This window comes from Protobothrops mucrosquamatus, unplaced genomic scaffold (assembly GCF_001527695.2).
Source record: "Protobothrops mucrosquamatus isolate PMUCROS unplaced genomic scaffold, P.Mucros_1.0 scaffold_8, whole genome shotgun sequence".
Classification (NCBI taxonomy): Eukaryota; Metazoa; Chordata; class Lepidosauria; order Squamata; family Viperidae; genus Protobothrops; species Protobothrops mucrosquamatus.
In genome coordinates, this window is record NW_015386084.1 from 160,235 (window position 1) to 184,667 (window position 24,433).

Here is a 24,433-nt window from a genome sequence, read left to right on the forward strand (position 1 = left end):
TTACTACTGAAGTTTACAGAAACACACATAGCAAGAAATTTTGCTGTAATGCAAAATGTACTGAAACATTTTCCAGGTGAGTTATGATTAAGTACTGCTAAGAACAGAAATACAACAGAAATAGAAAAATGTTTTTAAAACTCTGTTTCTGTAAAATAATAATTGGAAACAACATTTTTTCCAAACTGACAGAGTTGTCACTTATAAATTAACTGTATTCCCAATATAATTCTACATATAGCTGTCTTTAAACCAGAGATGGATAAGTTATTATCATTCTCACATTGAGTTTCAAAATAGTTTCCTTCAAACATCAAAATGCTTAAATGATACTTTAAACTAAGAAAGCAGACAGTAAATCTACAGGATGAACTTGAAACTTTCAATCCATTTGAAAACACACTTCACAATGTTTGAATAAAAGGAGAAAAAATTAAACAGGAAATGTGTCATAGGCCAAGATTCATTTGATGTTTAAAGTCAGAGGATATAGTATTTTTAGATCGCCCATCTACAAAACTATGTTGTTTTATATACCTCCAATCTACTATTCATCAGTTTTCCTAACAATGCACATCAAATTTTCTGAAGATAGATTTCTTTTAGCATCAATTTTATTTATTTCTTTTGGGCTTTTTCCCAAGTCTAAAATAAAAAGCTCCAGCCATTTTATTTGCACACAAGAGTTTTCTTTAAATCTGTTATGTACGATTGGCTTTAGAGTGAACAGCACCACTCCTCAAGCATGCAATAAATTGTTCCCATTACCAAAACAGGATGAAGTTATACATCCTGTGATCTTGTCTTCCTCAGCTAGAATACGAATATTCTCCTTCTGAGAATTACAAGACAAAGATAAATTGTATTCAAACTATTTTGATTTCGAATAAAGATAAAATAGTTGGAAAAAGGAGCAAAGACGCTATAAGAAATTTTAATATAGCATATGAAACAAATCATATCTGAAATGTACAGTAGTTGCAAAGCATCAGATACGTCAAACAACAAAGGCAATAACTCTTTAAAGTGCATTTTATATTCAATACATGAAACTACGTATATGTGCTAACAAGAAAATATGTTCCAAACACCTTTTCACAAAGAAAAAAAATACAATTTACTCAGTTTGGTCCCTTTTTTTCCCAAACAAAGTATTTTACCGTACATATTTTAAAATCCCAACTTTTCCGCCTAAAATAATCGGCTAAAACTGGTTCACTTTAAGAGCATATCTTTAAATATGTCAACACAGAGAGACATATACAAATGTGCATAAACATTCAACTTAATCATGGTGCATCCATCAGCATCGTTCACAAAATTTGCATTACAACCATGTCTGAGTCAAGACCACAGGGCTTTTTAAAAAATAAATGATTATTCCTTTAATATTATCTTATATATATATGTATACGAAAACAAAAAAAAATCTGTATTGAAGTTCTCTTACGAATACATTGTTGCTAGTGTGCCATTTTTTTTAGCAGAAATATAAAGGCAATATTTTGGAGAAGCATTTCCTTTATTAATGAATAGTAAAAGAATATTAGCCTATAGAAGGCAAACATTCAAATACTTTTAGTGCAACAGTCAGTGGAATTTTTATATATGATTTGTAACAAGTACAATATAATATATCAAATCCAAAAGATCTTCTGAATTTCAAATATTTAGTTCTTTAAGAACTGCTTTCATTCCAGCTCTTTATTCATTTTCTACTGCTGATAGGAAGAAATTGCATAGGAATTTTCCTCACCATATTCCCTGTTGAGGAAAAAAGGAAACTTATGAAAATATGCAAAGTTATTTATAGTTTACACCTCAAGAGGTTTATCCAATTTTAATAGAATTATTTCAAATTAGGCCATTTGAAGACTGCTGCAGAAATGTTATTCTTCTGAGCAGCAACTTACCCCCGGGGCCCATAAGAGAAATACTATATAGGCTGTCGTAATGGGTCAAAGACAGTTGTGCAATTAATTTGGTCCCCATGCCATGCAGGGCTTTAAAGGTTCTCACCAACAGCATATCCATAACATAATGTTATATTTGACTACTATAGCTATGTAGAAGATCCTTCAAAAAAAAAATCTATTGTTTTTCTTCCAATCCTCTGAAAGTGCATTTTCTTACTCTGGATCAGTGGCCCCCAACCCTTTGGGCACCAGGGGCCAGTTCCATGGAGAAAGGTTTTTCCGCAACCCGGAGAGGGCATGTTTTTGCATTCTTCCTGCATCCCGCGGATGGGGCTTCGCTTGTTTTCACGGCCAGGTTGCTGGCTTGCCGCAGACCGGTGCCGGTCCACAGATTGGGGGTTGGGGACCCCTGCTCTAGAAAGAGCAAAGCAACCCAGAAGCTTTTTCTAGTAGCATAGATGTACATGTGAAATGGTCAGTGCATTTAGTGTCCACTAATGTATCATGTAAGAACTTTAAAGCGAGAAAACAAGATGTACTGTATTATCATTATATAGTCGCAACTGACATTCTGTTGCATCATCTCCCTACTCTCCACTCCTACCTCATCTTTTCTGGATTAGCTTTCAAGTAATTTAACTAGAAATATTCTTGGTTCAGCTCTAGGTCAATGCTGTCTTCTCTGTATCTAATATATTCCCTTCTATTTATCTCCATCAGATTGATTTGGGGTATGTCATATATGTGTGTATATATTTCTGTGTATACACACACACACACACATCTAAAACTTCACTAATCAATTCAACATGGAGAGTCAAAGTAATTCTAGACACATTCCAACTTTTGCTTTAGGATCATTTGTAATTATGATATTGAAAATTCAGTAGCTTTCTTAACAACAGTTTTATATACTGATTTCCATTACTACGATTGTTATTCGCTATATTACCATCTATTAAAGTTTCCCAGCAGTTTCAAATAAAAACATATTTTAGATAAAGAAATGGATAAGATTTTACCTGTCATTTTCAGATTTTAATTTCTTAGCTGCTTGTTTGGACAATTTAATCTGCACATCCATTCTGTGCAGAAAATCTTTGGCCGAGAGTTCTTCAGGTGGGGGAAGTCGATTGTCGGATTCTGGAGGACTGGGGGAAGAACTATCTTCCTGAACAGTCATAGGTCTTTCTTCACAAGTAGTGGGATTGTCAGAATCATCCTCTGGAGAGTCCAGTGAGTTACATCCATTAAACAGCAGCGCCTTTTCCAGTATAACTGGGATATTTAATGTTTTTCTAAGAAATATGCAGTCATTTGTAAAAAGTTTATTTGCTCTTTTTATTTGCTCCATCTGAAACAGAAAGAGTTATATTTACAATCCAAGTGAAGCAAGGATTAAAATAGCCTGCAGCTACCTTACTACATAATTTTATTTCTGAAAATGTATCTTTAATGCGGTTAATTTTTGGCTATCCTTCCATATGGGGACTGGTATTGTTACAGCTGCAATACCAGATCTTTCATACAGGCATATGAGGTAAAAGTTGGTGGGGGAAAAAATCATTTTGGAAACTAATTTACATCTCTTACTGAACAAATTAAAAATGGAAACTCAATTTTGTGTTTTGAATTTTTACAGCAATTCAGTTTCCAAAAGGATGGATTCTTCTGCTGTTGATATCATTTTCATACATTAACAATAAAAACCAAATGTTTCCTCAGGCATTTGTTTTCACAAAGAACTAGCAATCTGATGTTCTAGTTGCTAATTGCAGTTTAATAAATAATGTACCTAAAGCTATTATATAACTAGAACCTTTACACTTTCTCCCCATAACCACGTTAAAGACTATTTTTCATTCAGCAGTTTAATGATTGAACAGCATAAAGTTTAGAAGACTCTTATAAGATCTCACACTTTTTCCCCAGAAACTTTTTAATTTAGGTTTGGCATTACAGACCTATTGCAATACAACACTCTCACAGGCCCACATTTGAAAGCAATTATAATAAAAGTCATCATCTACCTGGATTAAAAACTGTTTTTGTTTTAAATGTGGTCTACAACTCTATGGAAATTGTCTCAATTTTGAGTGATTGTATATTCAATGCAGCTAACAGAATTAGTGTCTCAGCATGAGCACGTATACCTAGGTTGGCTTATTATGCATACTCTTCAACCTTTTCCTATTAATAGTGATGTATTACAAATCTTGATTATGCCAACAACGGTTGCTATTCAACAAATCATAACAATCATTTCAGCAAGGCAAACTTTCAAATGATTTATATCCGAAACGCCACAGTTCAAAGATAGGAAAGAACAGCAATTCTGTAATGCACACCATCTTCTTATGTTCAAAGACTGACTTTCGCTTTCAACCTTCAAAGGGCCCAGTGATCAAGCCATGCTCAAAGGAAAATTCCAAATTCAAATCTCTTGTTAGATACCACATCCACTCATTGCAATAACGCTACAGTTGTAGTGGAGACCTCTGATGCCCTCCAAATCTCCTTTTGTATGAAAAGTCTGTCTGCCTGAAACCCCCTACCGATGATTCCCTGCACGCAGGTTAAGATGTGACCCCTTAATATTAGCTATATTGGTCTGAGATGTGCGTTAAATGAGGAAAAATCCAAAGTATGTAAACTGCTTAGCTCAAAGAGACACGCCAGATCGCTTGCAATGATTCCAGTGGAAAGCAGTCTGCACAAGGACAGAAGCACTCCCCTCCTCCTCCAGCAAATTCCTCTAGTTTTTGAGAAGTGGGGAAAAAGTGAAAAACATGCCGTTTGTCACCCAGAAGCTTTCCTATCTGAGGCTGACCGAATCTAGCAGGGATTACTGGACTGGAGCTGGGGATTTGAGAAAAGTTCATATTCTCTTGTTTCAGCTGCAGAGTCTCAGTACCAAAAGTGGGTGCGTGGCAGTGCCACCAAGCAGGTTCTCAGTACATGCTTGTGGAAAGGGACCCTCTGCCCATGCTCATGGAGGGGGGTCCTTTTGCCCATACTCATGGAGGGAGGTTCCCTGTGCCCTTGCTCGTGTTGGGGGTGCCCTCTGCCCTTTATCTCACGGAGGGGGGGTTCGCTGTGCCCTTGCTCATATTGGCAGTGCCCTCTGCCTTTTATTTCACAGAGGGGGGTTCCCTGTGCCCTTGCTCATATTGGCGATGCCCTCTGCCCTTGCTCCTGTTGGGGGTGCCCTCTGCTCTTTATCTCACGGAGGGGGGTTCCCAGTGCCCTTGCTCATATTGGGGGTGCCCTCTGCTCTTTATCTCACGGAGGGGGGTTCCCAGTGCCCTTGCTCATATTGGGGGTGCCCTCTGCCCTTTATCTCATGGAGGGGGGTTCCCTGTGCCCTTGCTCATGTTGGGGGTTCCCTCTGCCCTTTATCTCACGGAGGGGGGGTTCACTGTGCCCTTGCTCCTGTTGGGGGTGCCCTCTGCCCTTTGTCTCACGGAGGGGGTTCGTGTGCCCTTGCTCGTGTTGGGGTGCCCTCTCTCTCATGGAGGGTCCTTTTACCCATAATGGTGGAGGGGGGCTCCTTGTGTCCTTCCTCGTGTTGGAGGAGTAATCCTGCCTGTACTGGTGGAGGGAAGACCCTCTCTCACGGAGAGGGGGTGCCCTCTGCCCATGCTCACGGAGGGTCTGTGCCCTTGCTCGTGTTGGGGGTGCCCTCTCTCTCATGGAGAGGGTTTCCCTCTGCCCTTCCTGATGTTGGGGGTGGCAAGCTCTGCCCATGCTGGCGGAGGAGCCCCCCCGATCCCTTGCTGGCAGAGAAAGGGGGGGCCCTCTGCCCTCTTCCATGGGGGGCGCCCTGTCCCCTCGCGGGTGGAGGAAGGGGCTGCCCGAACAGCGCGACCCTTCACGGGCACCTTCCCGGAGCCCCGGCCGTGGCCTCCAGGGGCTCCCGGGCCAGCCCCCCTCCCTGCTTACCGTCACGCCGTACTTGAGCGCCAAGCCCGGCAAGGTGTCTCCGGGGCTGAGGCGGTGCTCCACGTACCGCTCCGCCAAGGGGGCGAGCACCGTGGCCGTGCTGCCGTACGACCGCGTTTTGGTGCGCGCCAAGCTCAGCGACAGCTCGGCCTCCCCCTCGGCGGCGCCGGGTCCGGGCAGCGGTTCCTCCCGCAGAGACAGCCCGGGCAGGGGCAGCGACTCGGCCATGGCGGCTGGCAAGTCAGCGGCAGGTCGGGGCCATAGCGGGCAGGGCAGCAGCAGCGGCGCCGCCGGTTCCCTCAGGAGGTCGCCGAGCGAAAGCGGCGCCCTGAGGCGCGAAAGGCGCGAAGCGAGCGAGCGAGCGGCGGCCCCGTGCGCGTGCGCGCTGGAGACCCGGCGCCCCGCGAAGGGAGGGGTGGGGGAAAGGAGCGCACCTAAGGCCAGGTCGCCCCTCTACGCCTGCGCCGTGGTTCGCGCATGCTCTGGACGCGCTCCCCGCTGAGGGGAAGGTCTTGTCCCCGGCCGACCTTCCTTTCCCTTCCACTCCCCCCCCGACCCGTGACCGGGGGCCGCGTTCTCACGACTCTCCTGTGCAGGTCAGTGAAGGGCCTCGGGGAGGCCTGGGTGCCACACACACACACACCAGTTGGGGTTCCCGTTAACTGTGGTGTGTGGATTTGGGGGTATAGGTTAGCCAGCTGCCTCCTTTAGGGTTGAAAGTACTGTAAGGAACTGCGAACCAGGCAAATATGTGTGTGTGTGTGTGTATATACACATACATATATACACACATATATGCATATATACACACATATATATATACATACACATATATAATACATGCATTTCTAATAATAATAATAATAATAATAATAATAATAATAATAATAACAATAATAATAATAAAGTTGGAAGGGAGCTTGGAGGTCATCTAGTCCAACCCCTGCTCAGGCTAACTAAGTAGTTTAGCAGACAGCAGAGTTCTCATAATAATAATAATAATAATAATAATAATAATAATAATAATAATAATAATAATAATAATAATAATAATAATAATAATAATACAGTTGGAAGGGACCTTGGAGGTCAACTAGTCCAACCCCCTGCTCAGGCAGGAAACCCTATACCATTTCGGACAAATGGCTGTCCAGTCTCTTCTTAAAAACTTCCAGTCTTAAGTATAAATCATTCCATAATTCTATAAACCCAGAAAAAAGGACTAAAGAAAGAAATCTACAAATATTCTCTTCTATCAGTAAATAAAAACTGTACAAGGGTTAAACGAATTGTGGGAACACGGGCAGTTGATTTACACGTGTTCTCTCAGGGAATCACGGAGGGTAGTTTTTCGTCGCCAGTGGCAGGACCTGCAGCGCTTCATTGTTAACGTGGACTTCTTTGTTTTTTTTTTAAAGCAGGGAAATATTTATTTTGGGTTGTATACAAACTTCATCTTCTGTCATTAGAAGATCAAAGGCAATGATTTCCAAATTGGAAACTTTTCCTAACTGCATTTGGTGTGCTGTTGTTCCCTCTAGTGGACAACAATGGCATGATTGTGATACAGTACTACTGCAAGTCCTTCTTTTTCCTCTTTTTAATAAAAATCTTTTGTATAAAATATGTTTGTCTTAAAAGGTGTTACCAGACTTCTGATCTATAGTATATTACCTGAAAACTTTCGGGGTTTCTTGGGAAACCTAACTTATTTTTTTTCTTTACCTTTATTTATTTGAACAAAGCATGCCAAATTTGGTGGTGATGTTAAAAAAAATTGAACATAGTTTAATTCTAAGCCACCATCACAAGCCTGCTCTTACATTGGATGGCTGCAGTCTATATATATATAAAGCAATTATCTGAAATTTCTCACAATTGGTCAATTAATAGTTAAATTTAGATATAATCCACGCAGACCATCATGTAACTTCAATGCTGTATGCACTGACATATTAGCTTATGTATAATTAAAATATTTCTATTAGTCTGATGACTGAAACTTTACAGCTGAGATTGCAGGTGATTGAAATATAAAATAAGAACCTTAAAATGCCTAATTCGATTCCTAATATGTTTTTTCACCCAATATAGTAAGATTATTTTCTATCAGACACAGTTCCCATCCAGCTTTTTTTTTTATTGTTGGAGGCTATTTCTTGTCAAGCCAATCCTTTTTTTCACCTGTTTTATTTCTAAAGCTTGACCTATTACTCAGTTGTTGAAGCATAAACTGTGATCAAACAAAAGAAGCATTTTAAAATACCAGCCTTTTGTAGTAGCTGAAATCTATCCTCCTGAGTAAATTACATAGAATAAAGACAAGCAGCTCCTTATCAAGATACTCATTATCTAGTAATCACTAAATCCAGTGGCCAATAGTAATTGCAAATGTCTAATATCAGAAATTAAAACAAACTTAAAAGCAATTTGACAAACACATTATTATTAGAATACTTATGTACAACCAATGGGTTGTTAGTAATTAATTATATTGCCCTCCTATTAATACATATACACACACCAACAAATAATTTAAAAATAAAAGGTCAGCTGAAGCTATTTAGGTTGGCAAATTATATTAGGAAATTGGCTCTGCTAATAGTAACGTATGTGAACACATAGCCGACAGTCCTTGCACTCATGCAAGATGGAATCATGAAACTTTATCATAAACTGAATGGTGACATGAAATTGTTTTCAGTTTAATATCCCTCAACTGTGACTTGAAGAAGAGGTTTAACTTGTAGCAAGGGTCTGAATGACTCTAATATTTATGCTCGGGAAACAATATTCTCTTGATGATTCCCTATTTTGGAAGATAATTGATTTACACTGTACAATATGTAGCTTATTGTCTCCATTCATATCAAGGCAAACCATGGTTAGGACTGATTTAACTAAGTAATGATTTACAGTCAGCCAGAAAGCTAGAATCGGAAATTTTTTTCAAATCATGGGTTGTGCTAATTATAAGATTATGCCATGGATAAATTAGCATATTTTCCTTAGAGGATTTCTTCTACCTTTAGAAGGGTCCAATCAACGTGAAAGATAAGTACAGCCTAAAGCATGAGTTCCTAAATATAAAGAAAAAAGAATGCTAACATGTATTGTAGTTCCAGTTTTGGCTTGTCTATCATTGCATTCATGCATAGTGTTAGTTCAGAATTTTTAATCACTGTTTGTTGGATGAGCCCATAGTGGCTTCGTTAACACATAACACAATACTATAGTGGTCATATTTACACATACATAGCAAATGAGTACTAAGGTATGGTGTTGCATTTTATGTGAATAGGTCCTGACTGTTAGATCCTACAGTGTGTTCCAAGATAAGGTTAATGAAAATCATAATTTGGTATAAACGAAGCCTATTGTGAGATTTGTCTCCAGTTATCGGCTCCAGAAGCAATAGTTTGCAATATACCTACTGTCTAACTGAGGGGTAGGCAACCTTGGCTCTTTTATGACTTGTGGACTTCAACTCTCAGAATTCCTGAGTCAGCATGGCTGATTCAGGAATTCTGGGTATTGAAGTCCACAAGTCGTAAAAGAGCCAAGGTTGCCTACCCCTGGTCTAGCTTATGGCACATTGTAGTCTGGAATTTGAAGATTAATTTGTTTGGCAGAGTGTGCTGGTATAAGAACAGTTCCACCTTGGCATGAAAAGTTGTTTTAAAATGACCTTGGTCCCTTTCTTTATAATTTGCACACAACTGTGGAAAGATAACAGGAAACAAAGAGCAGACTTAGGTTTGCTATGAGTCAAGAGGAGGTGGCGGTTTGTACGACATAGACAGCACAATCCACTAAACAATTCCCACATGTTTCAGTGGACTGGTGCAGGAAAATTTCCTAATCACTCATGGATTAGCATTAAATGGAAGGGGGAGAAAAGACTAACTTGCAACTTGCAAGTTGGAATGGTCTTCCATTCAGCTCAGAGCATCTTGAATACAGAGCACGATTGTTGATTGCTAGGAAAGAGAAAATTAGGCTGGATTACGGTGGTCAAATAGCAGGAAGGGATGAATTGAGGTAATGGAACATGAACAGTCTTGTTCTAAAGCCTTTCCAGTATCTTCCCTTTAAATCGGTAAATTTTCTGAGGTTGTGATGAAATCATTCTCTTCCCTCACATCCTCAGAGACCAGGCTAGTGGTGTTCTTCCACTCGTTTCTTGCGAACTAGAGAAAGAGAGAGAGAGAAAGGAAGAGGAAGAAGCATTGCTTTGTAAGTGTCACAAAATATTTTTTCTAATTATGTAACTTTTTTTTTTTTTGTAAAGGCGATTGACAAACAATTTTATTTAGGTCTACACTTGCATTCACCCCTTCCACCGTGGGACCAGTAATATTTGTCATCCTTTAATTTTGTAGTAAATCTTCAAGGTTAAATTTGGATAGCAAATCATTTCTATTTATTATTTAACCAAAACAAATATGCATACTTTGGGTTCCTGCCTTCTAGCTCACTCTTGCTTCATCAATTCCATTTTGTGTTTAAGAGAGCCTTGTTGATCCTTGTGTATCAGATGTGTCATTTTGTAATGGTACAAAGACGACCAGACATTTTCTATTTTCCTAATCTGAATTGAAGCCAGTATTTTCTCCGATAAGGATGCTCCTAAACTTTCACCAATCTGAGGGGTTGGTATCTTACCTAGATCATTATTTTTAGTGATGGCAGCTGCTACCCTGGTTCTTGGGCCTTGCTTTGTAAACTGGTACCCAAATTTGAGAATCTGAGAATTCTCCTCCAACATCTGAGCAATTTCCATCTCCACGGCTGTGCCAAGCTGTTGTCTCTGAGAAAGCAACCAAGATCAAATCAAATGGAAAATATTATATATCCTATGATATCGTCATTATCCATGCTACTTCAATGCACAAAACTAAAGTCTTCTAAGAGCTAAACTAGATTTAATATTTGGTGTGGGGTGGTGGAGCTTGTCATAGTCAAAGAATTGTTGTGGCAACAGAAGACTATTACGTTGGTGTGATTATTTGCTTCCACTATAGTCCTGACTGAAGCTGTACTTCCCGTAATTGCTGGATGGAATAGCATTTTTTTTTTATCATTGATTCCAGTTGAAACATTTCTCATCTGGGGTTAGGGAATTGCAATGGATAGTAAAGGGCTAAACAGGTCTCTATTCCCCTTGCCATATATCAGTTCAATTCACCCATTCCTGCAACAGTTACTTAGTTTAGCTTTGCAGTGTGGAAGTTACCTTGGTTTTAGGCAGGGAAACTAAAAAGGGGAGAGCAGCAAATGTAAAAAGAGACAGATTTATGAAACACTTGAATAGGTTTTTAGACAAAAACCACAAACAAATGGATAACTCAAACTGTAGTTCCAAGCACCATGTAGTAGCTTGCTGAAAAGTTAGCTAGTTGCCCTGCCGTGAAAATGGTGCTGGGTAATAAGATCTACAGGTAGTCCTCGACCTACAACAGTTCATTTAGTGACTGTTCAAAGTTACAACATCACTGAAAAAAGTGACTTGTTATGACCATTTTTCACAGTTATGACCCTTGCCACATCTCCGTGGTCACTTGATCAAAATTTAGGTGCTTGGTACCCGGTTCATATTCATGACGCTTGCAGTGTCCTAGGGTTGTGTGATCCCCTTTTGTGTCCTTCTGACAAGCAAAATCAATGGGGAAGCCAGGTTCACTTAACAACTGGGTCATTAATTTAACAACTGCAGTAATTCACCTAACAACGGTGGCAGGAAAAGTCGTAAAATGGGGCAAAACTCACTTAATTTCTCAGTTAGCAACTAAAATCTTGGGCTCAGCTGAGGGCTACCTGTCCACAGTCAAGCAGTGACTTGCATTTTGAACAAACCAGAAACTAATCCCTTCCCCCCCCAAAAAAATAATTTCCTAGCATTATTAATTCACGACATAAGCCTAAGACTGAAAATCAGGCTTGTCATGCTATATATTTTTTATCCTGCTCTATGGAGTAGAGAGTTGGTCTCTGACAGAAGGCCACATGAAGAGACAAGAAGCATTTGAAATGTGGATTGACAGGCGGCTGTTACGTAGAAGCTGGGTTGACAAGATCAGAAATGAGGAGGGGATAAGCCGCCTGGGAAAGCCAAGGGAAATCATCAAAACAATTAAAAAACAAAAATTAGAATATTTCGCACATGTGATGCGACACCCAGAAAAATACAGCATCCTCCATTTAATCCTCCAGGGAGAGATTGAAGGCAAACGAGGTCCAGGCAGAAGAAGAACATCGTGGCTTCAAAATCTAAGGGACTGGTTTGGACAAAACTCAGCAGCACTTTTTCGTGCGGCTGCTGATAAAAACAGGATCGCCAACGTCCAATAACGGATATGGCACAAGAAGAAGAAGAAGAAGAAGCATTATTAATCTACTTTGCCGCTGTAAGAGGGAAAATGCTAGACTAGGGGAATTCTAATCTCTTACAGCAACATATTTCCGAGTGTAAAAGAAACACTAATGTTTCCACAGCGAGGGTTCCTGCATGACTTAATTTTAACATACTAAGAAAAATCAAATATATATTAAATCAGGCTTATCCTGCCACTTTGACCTCTGTCTTGTTACCAGATCCCAAACAAGGCTCATTGCCAAACAGCAATTTTTAGAGTCCGGCCAATCCTAAGTTCCACTTTGCTATCCTTTCCTTACCTGATTGTCAATTTTGATTTCTGCCAGTACTTCATTTCTTTTCAGAGCATCAACCAAAGCAAGGATGCCTGTCCCAGTGATAAAATTGGATTCTATATTTAGACTTTTCAGTGTCTTGTTTACTTTTAGCATATCCGCAAAAGCCTGAAAAGAAACACAGCGGTGAAAGGACCGGTATCAGTTCTGTTTCTGTTTGCCTTAAGAAATATTACATTTCAGAATTCACCTTTCCACCGTTGTCACCTCAATATAGTGTGAAAATAGTTGGATACAGAATGAATATGTTAAATAAAGTTTACGGAAAATTCAAAATGGTGCAAGCTTGCAGCTTTTCAAACATGAAACTTTAGTTTGTTTATATTTTAGTGTATTTATTTATCCTGCACTGTTTTCCCAATACTTTGGAGGCTATCAACCCAGTATTAAAATAGAATATGCAATTTTCCCCAAGAAAACCTCACCATTGCAACAGGGTCATTGCTTCGAGTAGCTGCCAGGCTGAATTTTTTCACATGGTTATTGGTTTCCAGAGCCTTTGCAAAGTCTTTAAGAGTTGGAATTGGGATGTTCTATATAAGATAAAAAAAAATAACTCTAGTGTAACTGCTTGAATTTAATAGATTCTATGATAGGTTCAGTTGTAGCCATATAGTGACCTGGTTCTGTCAAAGTGGTACTAAGTCAAAATTGTGTTGGACAGTAAATGAATCAATATTTTGAGCAGGTCTATAATTTTCATTTGGATTATACACATTTAATAATATAATTCATATCCCACCTTTCTATAAAATAGCATCAAGACAACTAACAAAATACTTAATACTTAAAACAAGGTAATTGGTAAGGCAAATAAATTAGGATCAATCTAAAGCTAATAAATGTCAAATAAAAGTAAAGAAGCTTTAAAAAAGGAAGAGGCACAAGCAATAATTCCACAACAGAGAGCACATGGTTGTTTCGATTTCACACTCAAAAGTGTTGTGTTTATAAGGCTGATTGTTGGTCTTTTAAATGTTTCAGCACATCTTTTCGAAGGGAATGAAATTGCAATACATCATCCTCTGAAGTATCATTACCCTGGTGATTTTCATGTTTGTAGAGAATGCAAATATATAGTCTTTTTTTAAAATTTCAATTTGAATACTGACATGAACTTTTAATATCTGCTTCATGGATGAAGCTTTGGTCTAGACCAGAAAAAAATAAAGCCCATCTCAAAATATCTTACAGGTAAGACTGGCACAAATAAAACAATTGAATTTGACTTTGATAAAAGTACCTTTATGTTGTTCAGATTGACTTCTTGTAGAGTGGGATCATTTGCCTTAATTCTTTGCAAACAGGTTTCAACATTTGTTGGGTTAGGTGGTTCTTCAAAAACAGGCTTGACCTTTTCACCTTTAACCACATCTGGAAAAAAAAAACAGCACTCATGCAACCCTCCCATCCATATACTGTACCATTGATGCGAAATTTTCTTTCAAAATAATATTTTCAGTAAAGTGATATGTGCACACTTTAAGCCACTAATTTATTATCTGATGGATTGTTTTATAACAGCTTTAGCTTTCTCGCTTCTACAAAGACATCTTTGTCCTTTTCCCTCCTTGTTTTAAACACTTTTGTCCACTTCTAACAATTGACAGCTATGTCAGGCTTCTTAGTAGGCATGGCTATAAATTTTGATTTTGCAAACACTTCATCCCTTAGTCAAGACTTTGTTTACTCAAGAGAAGGCTCTCAAACAAGGCTGCCAAGTTCTCTTCCTGTTCCTGCAGATAACTAGGCATAAGCATTCATAACTTTTCATACATCATGATAATTAGAAATATCATTTATGGCTTAGCTGATTATGTAAACATAGCCCATTTTGATGTATTCAATAAACCATGATTAAACCAGGGCATAGTTTAACTTCTCATAGCCTGCCACGTTTTCCGTTATATAACTCAGTTTGCAGAAACTCCTAAAATAGATTCTTCACTATCTGTTTTAATTTTTTAAAAAAGAAAAGAAAAGAAAAGAAATATTACTGTCTAAGGGGGAAAATATTATTTTTGGAACAAAAGGGCCTGACAGAGCAAATTCCTAATTGCCTCATTCATGATGGGAATGCAGTTTAGGAGACCTGCCATGTTGACCAATTGCTAATTGGATCTTTGCAACAATTGTAATCGCCACACTAGGAAAAAGATGAGCAGCGTAAGTAGCTTGATGGTTGCAGGATATCGCTCTCTTGCTTGGTGTGAAGGGTGCAGGGGAATGTCTCTACTTACTTTTCACAATTCCTTTGCCATCTTGACCGGTGGTTCCTTCATCAAACTTAGGGTTGTTGACCAAATTATGAACTCCGAGGACAGCTGGAAGCATCAGAAATAGCAGCAATAAGATTGAATACAACACTGCTTGAGAAGGCCTGGCCTTCATCTACAACAGGGGTCTTCAAACTTGGCCCTTTTACGACTTGTGGACTTCAACTCCCAGAATTCCTCAGCCAGGCACGGCTCCACTGGCTGGCGAGGAATCACAGCAGTAATACATAAGTTTAGAGTGACTGCAAGACTGACCCTGCTGTGAAACAAACAAACAAACAAATCTTGCCACACACCTGCTAGATCATACAGCTCAGTATCAGAGGCGCTGGCCAGAGCTTCTTCTAATTCTGGATCCAGAGTCACCTTCTTTTCTGTGTGGGTCTCTATTGGTCTCTCCTTAGGCACAAATGCTTTTCCTTCAAGACAGAAATGAACTGAATCAATGGAAGAGCGTGATGGTTGCGAGCTTCGGGGAAAACATCTTAAGCATCTATTGCCGTGGTGGCGAACCTATGGCACGCATGCCACAGGCGGCACGCAGAGCCCTCTCTGTGGGCACGTGTGCCGTCGCCCCAGTCCTAGGCCTTCAAGTGGGTTTTATAAAACCTTTTCGCTTTTGGCCTCCGCTGCCGTGTGCAAAAAAAAAAAAAGGTTCAATCAATCAGTCAATTTCAACTTCTCGCGGGAAAAAAAAAGATCTCGCAAAGTTGGAATTATTGATTGCACTTTTTAGTCCCACCCAGTCTGCCGTTACCACTGCACCCACGCCCACCCAAAGGGCCACACCCACCCAATGGACTACACCCACCCAATGGGCCACGCTCACCCGGCACCCAGTGATACATAAGTGAGTTTTGGGTTGCAGTTTGGGCACTCGGTCTCTAAAAGGTTCGCCATCATTGATCTATTGCAGTGGTGGCGAACCTATGGCACGGGTGCCAGAGGCGGCACTCAGAGCCCTCTCTCTGGGCACACGCACCTTCGCCCCAGTCCTAGGCCTTCAGCTGGGTTTTATAAAACCTTTTTCGCTTTAGGCCTCCGCTGCCATGTGCAAAAAAAAAGAGAAAGGTTCAATCAGTCAATTTCAACTTCTCGTGGGAAAAAAAAAGATCTTGCAAAGTTGGAATTGATTGATTGAACTTTTTACTCCCACCCAGTCTGCCATTACCACTGCAGCCACGCCCACCCAATGGGCCACACCCACCCAATGGGCCACGCCCACCCGGCACCCGATGATACATAAGTGAGTTTTGGGTTGCAGTTTGGGCACTCGGTCTCTAAAAGGTTTGCCATCATTGATCTATTGCATTCAGAACGAGTTCAGAGGAAGAACATTTATGGATTATAGGCAAATCAGGGGAATGACCAAAATTCAACATGCAAACGAATACCGACTATCCTAAGATTTAGTCCTAAAGGAGTTATTGGGGTCAACTCCTGTGCAGCAAAGCATGTGTAATTTAGAGTGCAACTACAGGCTTTCTAACAGACAGCCATTCAGCCTGTTCACACAGTAAAAGCCAACAAAAGCAAACATTTGGCTGCTGGTATTATTTTTAGGAAAATGATTCATAATTTCCAAATTTAAAAGCTGGCAATAAGGTAATCATTTTCAAAGGAATGCGTCAGCTCTTCAACATCCTCCTGACTTGATCCCATAATGCATACGATATATCTTCATTGCTCAGCCACAGGGTTGTCCTTTTTTCATCGTTTTTATACACGATGTTGTTATCCTCACATTCCCCTGAAGAACTTAGGTCAAGTGCATGTCCGATAGATTGGGATAAGAGAAACTGACTATCCCAAGACTATCCAGGCAGCTTTATGATTCTGTGTTGGCTCTCTATTTATAAGGTGGGGGGATTCACAAAAGAAAAAATAATAATGCCATAATCACGTGTTGCATTTTTGAGGGACAGAAGCACTTCACCTACTTACAGGATTTTTGCAACGGTTTTGTAAGAAAAACTATCATTGGAATCTATTGACCCTGGAGTGAGAGCAGATGAATAAGGCTGTGATTGGCTGATATTCACTGTATGAATTTATGGCAGAGGTGAGGTTTGAATATAGGTCATCCAAGTCGTATCACAACTGCTCTCCAAAGCCCTTGTTTCTCCTTATTTTTCTCTTTCGTGCACAGGTCAAAGGCCTGGAGATAGGGATGGACCATCGGCTGGAGACAGGTCCAGTCCCTGTTTCCAGCCAATGGTCCATCCCTATCTCCAGGCCTGTGACCTGTCCTGCCAGAATATCTGCAGTAGGAAGTTTGTTTTTCTCAACTATAGTTTGATAAATTCAGTTGTAGGCATTTTCACATTCTTATTCTACTTCCCTAGTCTTCCAAACAGCATTTAGAAGCCAAGTGTGCAATCATCTTCCTTCCTGCACAACTCAAATAATTGAGAACAAGCACCTCCGTCAACAATAAGCGAATGCAAAAATTACTAGCCTGATATTGCCCTCTACGGGAGCTACAGCAGTTCATGTAAGAATTACAAAAGGGGTGGGGGGAATGAGCAGCTAACTCCCATCCCCAAATGTCAACACACATTTGGATGCCTTTGTCTGGCCACTTTGCAAAACATCTGAGTTGTTAAAATGAGGAAAGCTCATTGCTGACAGGCTGTCATTCCTCCTGAATATAAATTTTTGAGGATAGCACCATGTGATCCATCTGGGGCCAGTCATCTTTCCCAAGGGCTATAATCCTAGTTTCACCACACAACATTCACATATGTGAGAGGAAGAGAAAAATGACTCACTTGAGGCCAAAGATTGGGAGGTGAGTCAAGGTGAAGCAGGAGTTCACTGCACACTGTTTACCCAAGCAGGAAAATCCAGCTAGGCAATTTTTTACAGGAGCTATAAAACTGACTGGAAAGATTATATTGGGTTTGCTGATTGGGCTGCCTGTGAAATCTATTAGAGAGTTCCAAGTTCAGCCTGCCTATAAGTTGCTCTTGAATTCCAGTGTCAGAAAAATAAAATGTTGTCATTTGAGCTGTGCTGCAGCTGAAAGAATACGGACTCTATGGTCCAAGAAGGATCATATGTGTGTGGTTTTTTTTTGTGACCAAGGCCACATGAGAAGGGGTCCTCCGGATCATGTTCGTACTTTTTGTGCCAAGCCATAATGGGTTTGATTTTGACTTAATGCATTATAGGGATTCATCCCATTTCTGTTGTTTAATGTTATACGAGAAGGAGGCCCCAGTGATGGTTCAGCCAAGTGTAGTCAAAAAGAAACCACAGCTTAGAATACTGTGCAGACTCAGCCTGTTCAATATACTTTTGATCTATAAAGCCACAGCGCTCCAGATGTGTGAAATGGCTTTCCCGAGGCAGATACGAATATTTGCTAGAAAAGCGATCAAATTGCCTCTGCTGTCTCCTCTCCCACCTTCCCCCAGATCCCCCGCCCTGCCCCCTTTCCACCGTGTAAATGAAATCATATGGAAAGCTTTAATGTATCTTCTACTGGAACTCCACAAGCAACTGAGTGTGGGATAATTCATTCTGTCCCAAGAGTTCCCTAGTGAACGGGTGGATTCTAAACAAAGAACAAAGGTGGTCTAGAAAGAATGGGGGGGGGGGGGAAACGAGATACGTCAGGAAAATTGGCTTTTAACACTATAGCCCAACCTGTAACAATTAATCAGTGGAACGGCTTGCCTCCAGAAGTTGTGGCTGCTCCAACACTGGAGGTTTTTAAGAAGAGAGTGGACAACCACGATGTAAAAAAGATGCTGAGACTCTAGAAAGAGTACAGAGAAGAGCAACAAAGATGATTAGGGGACTGGAGGCTAAAACATATGAGGAACAGTTATTGGAATTGGGTATGTCTAGTTTAACGAAGAGAAGGACGAGGGGGGACAGGATAGCAGCCTTCCAATATCTCAGGGGCTGCCCCAAAGAAGAGGGAGTCAAGCTATTCTCCAAAGCGCCTGAAGGCAGGACAAGAAGCAACGGGTGGAAACTAACCAAGGAGAGAAGCAACCTGGAACTAAGGAGAAACTTCCTGACAGTGAGAACAATTAACCGGTGGAACAACCTACCTCCAGTAGCGGTGAATGCTCCAACACTGGAAGTTTTCAAGAAGAGACTGGACAGCCATTTGTCCGAAATGGTGTAGAGTTTCCTGCCTGAGCAGGGGGTTGGACTAGATGACCTCCAAGGTCCCTTCCAACTTTTTTTTAAAAAAATTATTATTATTATTATTATTATTATTATTATTATTATTATTATTATTATTATTATTATTACTACTACTACTACTACTACTACTACTACTACTACTATTAACCATTGTCTGAAATGATGTAGGCCAGCAAATGTATATAATCACACCTTTGCGTTACACATAAACCAGTAGGATGTTCATGCCACCTTCCCACTAGCTTATCTCCACACATACAGCCCAAATTGGTGCCAAAGTTGCCAGCTAAATTTGCAACAGTGAAAAGTAAAAATATTTTGATAATTGAAAGAGAGAGAAAAAAAATTCCACTATCTCTCAGTGCCAGAGGGAAGCACGTGTGTCAGGAAATCATTTAGCTCACCGTATTAAGCAGAAAATCCAGAGCAGAGCTAACATTTTCAAAGATTTCCAGTGTGGAAATATTTGTCGCAAATAGGTAATTACTCCTTTTCCATAACGATAGCGATATTAGCTACTGGTTTTACACATCCCACTAAGGCATAAAGTCATTTGCGTATTTGTGGCTGAGCATGACGTGTAAATCCAGCCACGTATTTATGGCTTGGCTTGATGGGAAACTTCAACCTCAGTCTGTGGGCTCAGTGATGAGTTTCATCAAAAAGTGATAGTCTTGGGGATATTGTAGGATAACATACATGTTCCTGGGCAGCATCCCTTTCATCAGATGCTTATTTTCACCTAGTCTGGCTGTTCCCGATTACAGTTTACCGCCTGCTTTTTTCCACTGGGTCGGGCATTGTCAGGTTTTGAGCCTCTTTGTTTAAAAGGACTGTTCCTGCTTTATTTCAGGGAGTAGTTCCCAAGCAGTTCAGTTCCAAGGAGAATCAGCCTGTGAAGCTTTCCAAATAATCACTCCCCAGCCATTTTTACTGCAAGGCCTGCCAAAATAATAATAATAAAAAAATTAAATAAAGGCAGTGGCCAGAAACACCACATGTCTTGGATGTCCTGCCAACAAGGATCACGACTTATTCTTATGCAAGTATCTCAATGATTTTGCCAGCTTTAAATCAGCCGGCTCATCTTGCATAACGGCCTGGCAGTTTTTCCTCCAGGCTCAACTGGGGTTGCAAAGGGTTATCGCAACAAGGCAGAGTTTTGCAGGATCCCCGGTTTTAGAATGCCTGTGAGAATAACAGAACCGGAAGGGACCTCGGAGGTCTTCTAGTCCAACCCCGTGCTCGACCAGGAAACCCGATAACATTTCAGACAAAAACGGCTGTCCAGTGTTTGGAGCACCCACAACTTCTGGAGGCATGTCATTCCACTGAATTATGGTTAAGAAATTTTCCTTAGTTCTAGGCTGGTTCTCATGTCTTTCCTTGATTACTTTCCATCCGTTCCGTCTTTTCCTGCCTTCAGGTACTTCAGAGAACAGGTTGACCCCCCTCCCCTCTTCTTTGTGGCAGCCCCTCAAATATTGGAACACCGTCCTTGGTGAGATGAGATGGAAACTTGAAAACAGGCTTTTCCAGGTCAGCAGACATGTTGGATTACAAAAACCAATATTTCAGGGTAAAATTCTGATCGCCAGGGACAAATAAGCTAAATATTATTTCCTTTGGGCTACTTCGACAAGAGGATTCTGTGCTACTTGGTAAGCAGGTCTGGGTTTTCTCTGTCTCCCTGAGATCAGCAAGATTGGAGAACTCGGTCGATTAATTCAGCTACACGAGTATAGTCTTCTGCAGTCACGACCTAAGCCTAAGACTGAAAATCAGGCTTGTCAGATGCTATATTTGTGCTATCCTGCTCTATGGAGTAGAGAGTTGGTCTCTGACAGAAGGCCATCTGAAAAGACTAGAAGCATTGTGGATTTACAGGCGGCTGTTACGTAGAAGCTGGGTTGACAAGATCAGAAATGAGGAGGGGATAAGCCGCCTGGGAAAGCCAAGGGAAATCATCAAAACAATTAAAAAACAAAAATTAGAATATTTCGGACATGTGATGCGACACCCAGAAAAATACCGCATACTCCACTTAATTCTCCAGGGAAAGATTGAAGGCAAACGAGGTCCAGGCAGAAGAAGAACATGGTGGCTTCAAAATCTAAGGGACTGGTTTGGACAAAACTCAGCAGCACTTTTTCGTGCGGCTGCTGGTAAAAACAGGATTGCCAACATGATCGCCAACGCCCGATAACGGATATGGCACAAGAATAATAATAACAATCCTGCAAAGAAAAGCTGATGGAAACAACTTTCTTAGGCAGATAGGAGCCAGAATATTTAAGCTAAGCAGTATCTGGCCATTTACTTATAGGTATTAGTATTTCTCAACCCGGTTATGCTGCTGCTAAGACATTCTTATTGTAAAGTGCAAATATATGCACCTTTTGCTAAATGCAATGGAGTATATCTTCTCCCCCAACTACCTGTAGTCAAAGCTTTCTACCAACTTCAACTGAAATGTGAATAAATGTCTATGCGTAATACTCATTAGGGTCAATGCAATATATATATATATATATTAAAACCACAGCAAAGCATATTTGGAATTTTAAAACGCCCACACCATTTCCTTTTGTAGAAGTGATATTTCTCAAGTCCATGCCTACCCCTTTCTGATCAGGGCTATTAAATCATTTAGCAACTAATTACTACATGCTGTTGGGATGAGTTAATTCTGGGTGGAGTTTCCTGTTGATGTTCTATTCCAGTGGAAAGAGACAAAGAAAGTTCCCATTTAACTCTGAGTAAGAGACTCCTGTAGATCAGCCTTCTTCAAGCAGACGCTTTGCAAGTGGACTGACACTACAGGTCCCAAAATGCCTAGCCTCTGGCTAGGAATAACGTCCTTTTCCGGAATGAGAACTATGGAATTTATAGTTGGAAAATATGGATCAAAACAACATGGCTCCTAAGATTAAAAATGATAGAAATACTTTGAGAAGCCAACCGGCAATTTTTAAAAATCCCCGTGAGCCAATATGGATCACTCAGAGGCCACATATGCCTTATGAGCCATGGTATCCAAGCCTGATATTGAATATTAAAGTAGAACCCAGGAAATGAGGACAAAACAGAATTGGACAAAGGTAGCCCACAAACAAAACCAGCAAGTTGTAAAACCAGCAACTTGTTCGTCTTGTCCTTTTTTTTTTTTACTTTTGTTCTGAAAATGCTTTTAACAATTGTAAACTACCCAGAGTTGCTGGAGGACAGATGACATATAAACTTAATTATTATATACTTTTTCATATTGAATTTGATTATTATATAATGATAATTTAGACTGAGAAAGGGTGTCTACACAAATTGCATATTCAACCCTTGCAATCTGCATAGGTCAGTGGTGGCGAACCTATGGCACGCGCGCCGTCGCCCCAGTCCTAGGCCTTCAGTTGGATTTTATAAAACCTTTTCACTTTAGGCCTCCGCCGCCGTGTGCAAAAAAAAAAAAAAAGGTTCAATCAGTCAATTTCAACTTCTCGCGGGAAAAAAAAAGATCTTGCAAAGTTGGAATTGATTGATTGAACTTTTTAGTCCCACCCAGTCTGCCGTTACCACCGCAGCCACGCCCACCCAATGGGCCACACCCACCCGGCACTCGACAATGCATAAGTGGATTTTGGGTTGCAGTTTGGGCACTCGGTCTCTAAAAGGTTCGCCATCACTGGCCTAGGTCTTTGTTTGCCAGGTTGGGCGCAGCAAAGATAACCACGGTATCTCCATTTCTTTATTGTTGACATTGCAGCCAGGAACGTACCTTTCTTTTCTCCAGTAAAAGGAACCACATCTTCTCTGTCTTTGTGCTCCAGTGCTTCTTTCTCCAAGTAGGACAATAGTCGTTCTCTGTCAAAAGGTCCCGTGGCAGGTTTACTGGTCTGATCTTTCTGTCGGAAGCCCGCTGGCAGAAGGGCATTCTGCCACAGCAGCGTGAGAAACAGAAGGAATTATTCAGTTAGGAGGAGTGGAACATTTCCACAATTTCTTTACTGTGACATCTAGCTCATGCACACGTTTGCTTCAGAGCAGACAGAACTGAAAAAGGGTACAGATCGTCCCTGACTTGAAACCATCTGTATAATAACGATTCAAACTTACAATGGCACTCAAAACAGTGATTTACAACCTGTTCTTTCATTTACAACCGTTCCCCTACCTAACTCAGCATGTAGATACACAAATGGTAGGTGCCAGAAGAACAGGTTTTTTTTTTCAGAAATCACATTGCATTTGGGACCCTTGTGAGAAAAAGAGGTAGATGCTATACATCAGGGGTCCCCAACCTTTTGGGCACCAGGGACCTGTTCCACGAAGAGGTTTTTCCATGGACCGGAGAGTGCGTGGTTTTGTGTGCTGCCTGCATCTTGCGGATGGGGCTTTGCTTGTTTGTGCAGACCGGTTGCTGGCATGCCACGGCCCGGTACTGGTCCACAGACCAGGGTTTTTTTTCAGACTTGAGTGGAAGTCTGGAGAAAACTAGGTGCATTGAATGAATAGCAGAAAGATGCTTCTCTCTAAATCCTATGAAGCCCTCCTGAATCATTATCAAAGCACACACAGATCTAGTAGACGTTAAACTGCAGCTCCATCCCATCATCACCCTCTCAGTATGTATCTCCGGACCATCACCTTCCGCTGCTTCATGAGTCACTTCAAACATTAGTAATAGACCTCTTTGTGTCTTCTGAATCAGTGGTTCTTAACCTGGGCGGTACCGCCCCCCAGGGGGCGATTTCATTTTTCAGGGGGGCGATGGAACGAAAAGGGGCAGCGTGGGGGCGATGGAACGAAAAGGGGGCGATAGGGGGGCGATGGAGCAAGATGTTTTGGGGACACTTTTGAGCCTTCCCCTGCAGCTCCGAGCGTCCTGCGCCATTTGTAGAGAGAGACAGAGAGAGGCACTTGTGCTTCTCTCTCTCTCTTTCTCTCTCATGCGGATTTGCCCCCTCGCAGGGCTCCTGATTGGCCCTGTGCCCGGGTGCCCCGCCCTCTGGGAGAAGCACGGCCAGGAAGTCCCTTTCCCTGGCTGGCCCCGTCCGAGGTACACGTGGTCGGGCAACCGCACGGGGAAGCCTGGAATCCCCGCTGGGAGCAGCCCGCCAGAGCCTCTGCTGTGCAGGCCAGCCTTCCCGCAAGCCACGGCCCTGAGAGAGAGCAGCCCCTGCGATCTCCAGCCGCGGGACCATTGGCCCAGCTGGCTGGGAAGGCGCACCGGAGTCCCGGCTGCTTTGTCAGCGAAGAATGTGAGGTGAGCAGAAGATGGGGGGCAGAAAGGGAGGGAGAGGAAAGAGAGAGGGAGAGGGGAAAGAGAAAAAGAGAGAGGAAAGAGAGAGAGAGAGAGGAAGCACAAGTGCCTCTCTCTCCCTCTCTCTTTCTCTCCTCACCTGGAGAAAGAAGGGGGGAGGGAGGGAG

The 24,433-nt window shown here is 41.4% G+C and overlaps 2 protein-coding genes across 2 annotated transcripts in view; both read right to left on the minus strand.

Moving 5' to 3' along the window:
• Positions 1 to 918: 918 nt before the first annotated feature.
• Positions 919 to 6,086, minus strand: LYSMD2 (LysM domain containing 2). The gene is made up of 3 exons (XM_015817793.1): positions 5,859 to 6,086; positions 2,939 to 3,270; positions 919 to 1,764 (listed from the first exon to the last, which is right to left on the minus strand). Exons 1-3 carry the CDS (start codon positions 6,084 to 6,086, stop codon positions 1,716 to 1,718), a joined length of 609 nt encoding a protein of 202 aa, XP_015673279.1. The 3' UTR covers positions 919 to 1,715.
• A 3,356-nt stretch (positions 6,087 to 9,442) lies between these two features.
• Positions 9,443 to 24,433, minus strand: part of LOC107288772 (tropomodulin-2) — a 19,760-nt gene continuing 4,769 nt past the window's right edge. Inside the window, exons 3-10 of the mRNA XM_015817459.2 lie at positions 22,782 to 22,938; positions 15,142 to 15,264; positions 14,810 to 14,893; positions 13,813 to 13,943; positions 12,995 to 13,102; positions 12,534 to 12,677; positions 10,524 to 10,668; positions 9,443 to 10,048 (exon numbers count right to left, since the gene is read on the minus strand). Coding sequence (XP_015672945.1) covers positions 10,017 to 10,048; positions 10,524 to 10,668; positions 12,534 to 12,677; positions 12,995 to 13,102; positions 13,813 to 13,943; positions 14,810 to 14,893; positions 15,142 to 15,264; positions 22,782 to 22,938 — 924 coding nt within the window. The 3' untranslated portion in view covers positions 9,443 to 10,016. The remainder of the gene's footprint in view (positions 10,049 to 10,523; positions 10,669 to 12,533; positions 12,678 to 12,994; positions 13,103 to 13,812; positions 13,944 to 14,809; positions 14,894 to 15,141; positions 15,265 to 22,781; positions 22,939 to 24,433) is intronic.